At 53.9% G+C, this 9,749-nt stretch overlaps 1 protein-coding gene across 2 annotated transcripts in view; it reads right to left on the minus strand.

The window, feature by feature from the left end:
• The window catches only part of Rassf5 (Ras association domain family member 5), a 66,798-nt gene extending 66,049 nt beyond the window's left edge, over positions 1 to 749 (minus strand). For both annotated transcript variants that reach the window (XM_052200082.1, XM_052200084.1), the window contains exon 1: positions 276 to 749. In XM_052200082.1, coding sequence (XP_052056042.1) covers positions 276 to 717 — 442 coding nt within the window. In that variant the 5' untranslated portion in view covers positions 718 to 749. The remainder of the gene's footprint in view (positions 1 to 275) is intronic.
• Between the last annotated feature and the right edge of the window lie 9,000 nt (positions 750 to 9,749).

Consider the following 9,749-nt stretch of genomic DNA (forward strand, 5'->3'; position numbering starts at 1 on the left):
AGCCATCAATCCCGACCTGCAAACAAGCTTGTCTGCCTGACTGCACGGGGCGGGCAGAGAAGGCTCGTACCCATCTGAAGATACGATACTAACTGTACACATATAAACAGCCACCTCGGGTCAGTGGGCAGCCATTAAAGGATGCCAGGCAGTGGACAGCAGCTGTCTCAAAGGTAACCTGCCTAAAGTTCAAGCTGGCCACAGAAGGGAATGGCCTCCTCTCCCGGGCTCGCACGCAGCCCTTCACCGCGCGCACCTTCCCCTCCCTCACTCACTAGCGCAGCGCAGCGCCTGCCGCAGCACCTCTCGTCCGCACAGGTCACACCAGCCCGGGCCGCCCCGCAGCGCCAGTTCCACGAAACGGTGCCCCTCGCCTCTCTCCGCCAAGACGCGAGGATCCTGCGGCTGCTCGAAGATGCTCCTCACGTCGCGGGGTCGGTGCGAGCCAGGTCGCCGCCGCAGTCTCTGCTGCAGACCCGGCCGGACAGGGCGAGCGTGTCGGCAGTCCCGGGGCGTGGGCTCGGGGTCCCCCCGGGCACTCCTCCTGCCACCCCGACCCTCTGACCCCCCAGACGCGGGGATCAGGGTCGTGGGGATGCAGCGGCGCGGCCGGGCGGGAGGGGGCGGCTCGGTGCCACCCAGGCTCGGCAGATACCGCGGCGGCTCCGGGTCTAGGAGCAGCGGGTAGGGACGCTGCCCGATGGCCGGGGACGCCATGGCCAAGGCCCGCAGGCGGCGGCAGCTCCGGAGCCTGGCCGACAGAAGGGGCGGCTCCGGCCGAGCGCGCTTTTAAAGGGCCCGCAGTCCGCGGGCGGGGAGGGGCGGGGCGGGGCGGAGCCACGGAGAGGCCGGAAGGACAACACGCGTGACTGCGGGCCCCAGCCGCGTGGATTTAGGGGTGACTCCGCGACTCCGGGGTGGCAAAGGTCCGAACATCCGAGAGGTTTCGCGAGGCTCGGTGGGTGCCGCCTCCGGCGCTCTGTCTCCAGCCCTGCCCCGTCCCCTCTGCGCTCAGTCTCCCTGGGCGCCCTAACATCGGTGGGGCGGGGAGCAGGTGGGAAGGGAGGGCTTCGGAACCCAGGTGGGGCCCGGGGGCTGGAGCTAGCCCGCCGCTGTCAGTAAGGCGCCGCGCGGGTTCTCCGAGCTGCCCGTGGGAAGCTGGCTACATCAGCTCTCCCTGCTTACCCCTGCTGCATAGGCTGCCCCTCCCCGAAGACTGGGGTTAGAGTGACTGGTGATTTTTGGTGATCCGGTGACCATGAGAAACCTCTGTGCCCCGTTGATGGACAGGAGCTTTCCTCCCGAATCACCCCCTCCAACCCCCTTAGTTGCTGGAGTAATCGCTGCGGAAATAAATGCCGATCCCCTAACCACCTTCCTTTGGTATGGAAGGTTCACCTGAGCAGGGGTGTGGGGTGGAGAAGTCCGCATTCTACCAGCACCAAGGGGTGCGCCATAGGTTCCTGTCCGACTTAAGGTTATGCCGCCACCATCTTGAAAATCCTAATTCTTGACCCGGCCTATTCTCTTTGCACTGGGTCTTGAAAATTATGTAGTGGTAATGACTAGTGGGTGTCCACGGCCCCTTCTTAAGGGAGAGAGAACAGGTGTGGCTGTGCGTCTTTTGAACCTGTGCTGGGTCGTAGGTTAGCAAGAGTCCTTGGCCCTCTACAGGCTGGTTTTGTAGCGGCAAGCGCCATTGCTCTTTCCAGTCCCGCGGTTTGGACTTAGGTCTAGCACACACTTTCCCCCCTTAAATTACAGGTTTGATTGATTTAGCGGCAGTCACTAGCAAGCAACTTTGGGAATAGAGTCACTGCACCACATTAAAAAATTCCCTATTTTGGGTTTCAACAAACCACTGATAGAAATATTGGGGGCATGTCTATAGTGAACATGTACACACTTTTTCTCATTATTTATTAAGTAATACCGGGTGGCAATGATTCATATACGCTTACACAATCCTGGTATTTAATATAGATGGAGTTAAAATGCATAGGTTCTCTCTGCACCTTAAGCTACTTTATAAAAGGAATGAGAATCCTCAGGTTAGAGTGCTGGGAGCAACCGTGTATGTATAGAGTCTGTGGGATTCTGAAGCCAGACCTGCAACTGTCTATAAACTCGCCTACACCTTAATCTTCAGGGTTCTTTCCAGGACAGTGGTGGGTCTCCCCCTAGTGTCTAGCTGGGGAATCCTCACTTTCGCTTTCCCTTTGAAGGTAAATTTAGGCAATTGCGAAGAAAAGTCCAGCGACCTGGGAATTCCCAGCCTTCCCTGCTCCACATCCTCTCCCGTTGGGTGGTGGCCATCAGAATCCTCCTCTTCCTTCTAAGTTGGTGACAGAGGACAAGTTCCTGGTCTCTGGGGCCCATTTTATCCACTGGTTTGCGACTCCTAAGTGGGGGTAGAGCTATGATAGGGCGCGGGGGGGGGCAGAGGCCCCCCACTCTGCTCCTCCACCTTTTCTCTTGCTCCCTTTACACCCGCGCTCCAAACTTTGGAGATCAACCAGTCGGAGAGGGCTTGTCAAATCACAGCTTGCTGGCTGTATGCAAGTTCCTGTGTCCGTAAGCCTGGGCTGGGATACCAGACTTGCATTTCTAGCAAGCTCCCACGGTAGTATTGGTGCTGATGGTCCATTGTGGGAGCCACAGCAGGGGGGTGGGGACGGACTTCTCTGTCCCAGAGTCCAGGATCTTTGAGGTTGGGTTCTTATAACTGAGAGACCCCAGCAGGAGCTGTTCCCTGGCACTCTCTCCCAGTGTGTGAAGAGGAAGTGCAGCCTGCCTCTATAATCTTCTCTTCCTCCTCACTTGCATTTCTGCGGGCAGCTCTCTGGGTTCTCACAGAGACCTGTATTGCATATAAACATCTGCTTAGGTTCTGCACTGTGTCTATGCATCTTCACAAGGTTTGAAACGTGTGCCTCTCAGGGGGGCCATGTTTTGGGTGTGACCCAGGACAGAGATGATGTGTGGGGTGTTGGTTTGGTGTGTATGTAACGTGATTCTGGTAACACACAGCACTGGGAGGCCAGTTCTGAGACACTCTTTATGAATAATTGCCAACAACCATCATCTCTGTCCCTCCCTCTTCCAGGCCTTCCAAGTGTCCTTTGTGGCTGACTTCAATTCCCTGTCTGAGAAGGCCCCGGGAGGACACCAGTGTCCACTGTCATCGGCTGAGGCTGGCAGGGACAGTCAGGTGTGCAGCCTTCCCAGCCGTGGGAATGTAAAGAAGACACTCTGGTTTTGTTTTCCTGTGGCTCTGATTTGGTGGAGCAGTGGTGGCTGCTTCCAGAGCTGACGGGGAAATGACATGGAGACAGAGCTCCTGGGATTGAGACAGATGTGGAGATAGTAGAATGTCCTGTCATGTGACCCACCCAGAACTTTCTCAACTTTGTCTTAAGATTCATCTCTCTGAGGAAAAAAAAAAAATCAGTCAGGGTATCGGAGTAACTATCCCCCAACCTCAATTGGTGTGGGACTCACCTCTCTAATCTTTCCCAATCCAGTCCCCTCCCATGTCCCATGATAGAGCATCTCCTTCTCCTTCCACACACACACATACATGCATGCATGCATGCACACATGCACACACACACACACACACACACACACACACACACTCCTCCTCTAGGGAAGAAGTGAAAAAAAATCACCAAAACCTCTCTAGTTCCGGTAGAAAGACGTCACCTGGGGTGCTGGGTACCTGGACAGCCGCGTTTTTGACTTTGCCCTTGGTCACCAGACTGCAAGGTTTCACCACATCTACTGAAACATCTACTGGGCGGTTTTGTTTGTTTTGCTTTTGTCCTTAGCAGATCATCTTGGCTCAGAGTGGGTCACTTTTCCCAGCCGTGACTCATTCCAGGAACGAGGACATGTTGCTTTTATTTGTGACCAAGGGGAAGGAGTATGGCGCATTTAACTGTGGTCAAGGCCGCTCCAGAGGTGGTCCCATAACGTGTTATTTCCCTGGTTGGGTGAGCTATTTCAAGACTATCCTCCAGCCTCCCCCCTCCCCCACCCCCTAGCAAGACAGAAAAGGGAAGGAAAGACATGGCCTGATTTTCCAGAGGGGAAGCTCTGCTTTTCTCTGGCTCTGAAGCTGCTTACGGCAACTCTGGGGATGTTGGTAGTCACACACAGGATTACTATGTCGTCTGTCAGGGTAAGTTACATTGCAAACACAGCCCCTAATCTCAGTGCATCAGACAGTAGAGGCCTCTTTCTCACTCATGCCCCACGTACAGGATGACAAACACTCACAAGAGCCACTCAGATCCAGATCCCAGACACCATATCTAATATGGCCAGTCACTGTGCCAGAGAGATCCTTTGCAGATCCTCGCCAAAAATCTTGGTCACTTTCATTCACAAGTCACAGACCATCTTACACAAGGAGAGCTGGGTAGCTAAAACTCACTGTGAGCTCAGAGGTGGAGAAGAGCCAGGGTGGGGGGATGGGGTGGAGGGGTAGGGGGATGGGGTGGAGGGTAGGGAGGTGGGGTGGAGGGGTAGGGGTGGGGTGAAGGGGTAGGGAGTGGGGTAGAGGGGTAGGGGGTGGGGTGGAGGGGTAGGGGGATGGGGTAGAGAAGTAGGGGGTGGGGTGGAGAGGTAGGGGGATGGGGTGGAGGGTAGGGGGTGGGATGGAGAAGTAGGGGTGGGGTGGAGGGGTAAGGGAGTGGGATGGAGGGGTAGGGGGATGGGGTGGAGGGGTGGAGGGGTAGCTGGCAATCAGCACTGATAACCACTGCAGTCCTCAAGACACAGAGCAGTCACTAATTTCTTAAGCCAGGAACTCCTCTAGACCCACTGTGTGTTAGGTCCAGGCTCGAGGTCTGGCGGAGACATACACCCATCAAGCTCTCTAGTGGGCGAGGGGCACAGTAAGCCATAGGCGTGATGCCTGGACATCAGGACTTGAATGGTTTTGAAAACAGCTGCAGCATTTTTAGGAGACAGAAGGTGAGGAGGTTTTGTGTTAGATTAGCCGGCTGGATCCCAACCCTCCTAATGCTGAGACCCTTTAATACAGTTCTTCATTCTGGGGTGACCCTGCTAAACGCAAAATTATTCTTGTTGCTACGTCACAACTGTAAGTTTGCTACTGTCATAAATCATAACGTAAACATCGACATTTTCCCCTGCGGTCTTTGGGGGTTGCGACCCACAGGTTGAGAACCAGTGGATTGGCCGCCAGGCTCTTTTCTAGATTTATCTAAACAGAGCTAAATGGAGAAAACCCCGTGTCCATGAGCAGCAATGTTCCAGGCTAAGGGGCCGCAGACGCAGTGGTCCCCCCCAGTCCAGGAATGCAAATGTGCCCAGACTTTCTCAGGCTCTGCCAGCACAATGTCTGACCATTGGCTTCTATTTTATAAGAGATTTTGATTAATGTGATACATGGGCCACAGAAAATGGGTGTGAGGCACTGGAAGGTAAGATGGTGTGTGTGACCCTTCTCCAGCATCTGAGGGAAATGCCTACAGTCTTCCTCGACACACTGCACAGAAGGCTCAGCCTTCACAAGAAGAGGGTCTTCCTTGCAACTTTCAGCAGGGGGTGAGGGTGAGGGTGGGGGTGGGGGTGGTGACTCCTCTCATTGGTAGAGAATAGTGGATCTGTGAGGGTCTCTGGTAAAATGCGAAATGGCTAGTGTTCCTACTTTACAGATTAGAATCCGGAGGCACAAGATCACGTGACTGGCACAGAGCTCCTGGCACAGAGCTCCTAGCCTGGATTCCAGACCATTCCAACCTACATGTTGACCTTTGCACTGCCTGCTGGGATGGGAAAGGCTGGTGAATAAAACTGATCTGAATACGGGTGTGGTGTGAAGAGTCAGAATCCTTATCCAGTGTGCGTCCCATTTGACATAACTCTACTTCCTTGTTCAGGTCCAGTTGCCAGGTCCTCCATCCCAGCGTTGCCCCAGGGTCGCCCATCACTCCATCGGTATCTCTACTGTCCCCACTATCCTAATGGGAGTTGCAGGTGACCTTTGATTTGCCCCCCTCCCTTGGGTCTTGTTGCTCTCTCTGACCCTCTTCTCTGTGCAGGGCAGACCGGAGGTGCTGGTGTCCAGTAGAACGCGTTCAGTTGTAGGCTCATCACCAATGTCTGGTCCAAGACATGGTTTTTAAGCCGCAAACTGATGCTCCAGTGATAACGGGATGAAGGCCCCCTGAGGCCTTCAGGGCTGGGGTAAAGAGGAGGGGGCCTAGCAGCTTGAGCAAATCCTTTGAGGCGCTGAGTGCTGTGGTGCATTTGCTGTGTCCAAATGCTTCAGACGGACAGGAGAGGAGGACTGGACAAGCACGGTTGTGTATGCTCAGGCACGACTTTAAAAAACTATTTGCTTATTTTGTGTGTGAGCAGAGGTCACAGCTTGAAGTGGTGCAGGGTGGGCTCTTTCCTTCCACCAACCATGTCACCAAGTGCTTGTGCTCCCCAGGGGTTTTTCTCTGCCCTTGACAGTACTTAGCGACAAAAGTGTATGCTCCTTGAAAAGTGTTGTCATTGGGCTGGGGCACCAGGTTCATGGCAACTCTTCCATCTGCATATTGTCAAATATGCAATTTTTTCCACCCTGGGCCACAGCCAAGCTTGTGATGGGTGGTTTGTGTGCACGCACACACTTTTTTCCCCTGCCCTGGAAAAAGTCAGATATTCCAGACATATTCGTCAGAGGCTTTTATCCTTCAGCCAAAGGGGAGGCTGCAAGCCACAGGCACTTATATTCCAGGCTCCTGGGCCTGGTATGGTGGCAGCTAGCCTCAGCCTGGGTGGGGGCAGATTAACAAGCACAGAGGGGCTTGGATGACATCAGGGCTGTCCCTACCCCACGCTGCCCACCACTGCCACTTTTTCTATCTCTGTTGCTCTCATTTCTGACCCCCAGTCTCCCTCTCTCTCTCCACTCTGGTTCCTCCCCATCTCTCCCCCTCCTCCCCTCCCTTCTTTCCCTCCCTTCCTCTGGTGAGGGAGGCATGGAAAACCAAGGCTCTAAAAGGCAGTTGTTCCGACTTGCCAGCCTACGAACATCAAATGCCTTTGGATCACCGTAACCTTTCCCACCAGGGTTGCCCACTGTGGTGGTTTGAGTGAGCATGGCCGCTGTAGATAGGCTGGTATGTTTGTTGGGAAGGATTAGGAGGTGTGGCCTAGTTGGAGGAGGTTTATCACTGTGGGGTGGGCTTGGAGGTCTCAAAAGCCCATACCAGACCCAGTCTCTCCTCTCCCTCTCTCTCTCCTCCTCCTCCTCCCCCCTCCCTCTCCCCCTGTCCTTCAGCATTATGCTTATATGATGATAATGGACTAATCCTCTGAAACTGTAAGCAAGTCCCCGACTAAATGCTTTCAAGAGTTGCCTTGGTTATGGCGTCAATTCCAACAACACAGCAACAACAAGACACTCACTCAAGATCCGTCCTGCCTGGTGACATGGTGAGTTATAGTCTGATCTGGGCTATACAGATTCCATCTCAAAATAAACAACAAAACCCTTAACTTTAAAAACAGGCAGGAAATTGTTGGAGTAGTTAAGAAGGGCTTTCCAAGGATCAGTGCTGTAGAGACAGGCCTTGCAAAAACCAAAGGCAGTAGCTGAGGGAGGGCAGCCAGGCCACCGAGGTCCATCCTGCCTTACACGGGCTTCCCTAGATACAGCTGTCCAGGAGGCGCAGGGTGAGCTGTCCAGTCCAGGGGCCATTCATGGGTCATCATAAACTCCGCCTCACCAAAGACTCACACCAGTAATGCAGATTCCTGGCCCACATCCTGTCCAGGTTCCTTGGATTCAGATGCTGGGTGGGGCCCTGGAATTTTATTTCTAACCAGATACCATTCTCCAAGAGCAAACTGTAGAGTCTATACAGCTCTACAGCACCAAGGCATGGAAGGAAGGAAGCTCTAGTCTCTTCCCCAGCCCATAGCTGCCCGTTCTGCTTGGACTGCCCTCCCCTCTCCCAGGTAGGACCCTACCTTGAGGTCTATTCTCAGAGGATGCCTAGATACATCTAAGTGCAATGGGGCATCTTTCCAGATGTCTGCCAGAATCAGCCAGAGACCTGCAGCGACTGCACCTCAGCGCCAGTGAGGTCCACGTGGAGGAAGCGCTGAGCCCTCTGTGCACTTCAGAACTCTCCCGTCTATTTCTTCCGTGACTTTCCACCCTGGCACTCAAGAATGGTATCTATAAATACCAGTTGAACTTGACTTAAAACCAGTCTGGTTCCTTGAAACAAAGCCCGCATCCCAGCCGTGACCTTTGGGGCTGGCTCCTCCCTTTCTAAACTTCCTACTTCTGCTTGGGAATGCAGAAATGCATGCCTGTGCTTCTGCCCAGTGCCTTCCAAGCCTCTCACGTGCTCACTGAGATTCTGCTGTGGGATCATCTGCTCCCAAGTGACACGCTCCTAACCTGCTCTGGAAAGGAGGGTGACCCCCACCACACCTGAACTGTGCATTTCCAATCACAACATCTACCGAGGGACAATGAAAGTCTGTCATACGCCTGCTTTCCTCTAGGGCCTAGCCCCTCAGCGACAGTCAGAGCGTTCTTGTCACTCTGGTGGCTTCAGGACCTGCCAGGAGCTTGGCGTTCTCATTCCCTGCCTGATGAACGGAATGGATTCTTTTCATTTTAAGGAACTGATGCATGGAACAGAGGGGGAATTTAAAGGATCTTCCACCACACGGGGCCTCTGGTTGTGGGCCGTGACCACTCAAACTCTTCTGAAATGACACTGGAGATCACATTAGCAGCTTGGCCATCCAGGTCAACTGAAGCCTTTCAGAATGTGCCTCAACTTGTGTGCATGCTCAGGACATTAAGACTCTGTCTGGACTGTGTTATCTCCTGCACATCTGCATCTGCTCCATGGAATCCCCTGGCTCTTTCACAGCACACCACCAAACACGCGGGTTCTGAGCTTCCAGGGAAAACCCGCTGTGGGACTTCCCTGTTGGGCCGCTGATGAGCAAAAGCTGGCCGGAATTCACTCCCGGAGAGCAGGCTACAAGAGGCTGGGTGCTAAGGCCGTCCGTCCGGACTGAATTTGAGTCCATGGCTTAAGGCTCAGAGGACAAGAAGGAATAAACCTAATCTAAGCAGCCAGGCTCCGCCCCTTCCCCGCCCCTCCCCTCCCCTCCCCTGTAGACATTGCCTTGGGGCTCTGCCTTCTCCATTCCTGGTCCTGCTGGCTCATTTAGGGAGAGCATCCCCCGCGGATAGGGAAACTTTCGTGAAGACAGGGTGCTTCCTGTTCACATGCCTCTCCTATGCAAGCCACCTCCCTATATTGGCTAAAGACTGAAGAAGAAAGACTAAGTTTGCAAGCAGTTGGTACAACCTGGGGTGCTCTACCCAGTGCCAGCTCTAGCTTCCAGGCTCAATATAGGAGTGTTCTCCAGTGCTCCTCCAATACATTAGACAGAGCCTAGACTGAACGGTGATAAGGGCTGATGAATAGGTGGTAGGTTGTTTGTTTTGTTTTTAAAGAAAGGCAAACTTTCTCCCCAGGATCCAGGCTCCTTATGTGGCCCCTAAATGAGAGAACAGGAAAATGGAGATCTTTCAGGGAGAGGCCATCTTTCCTACAATCAGAAGCCACTGGGGAAAAGGCAGGGACCGGGAAATGACCTCAGTTCCATTCCCCAAAGCTCTGGAGATGTCCCTCCCGGACCTCCGAGCTTTCCCACCCCTTCCCAGGCAGGTTCCACAGTGGCAGGAA

The sequence above is a fragment of the Apodemus sylvaticus genome, chromosome 12, assembly GCF_947179515.1.
Source record: "Apodemus sylvaticus chromosome 12, mApoSyl1.1, whole genome shotgun sequence".
NCBI classification, from domain to species: Eukaryota; Metazoa; Chordata; class Mammalia; order Rodentia; family Muridae; genus Apodemus; species Apodemus sylvaticus.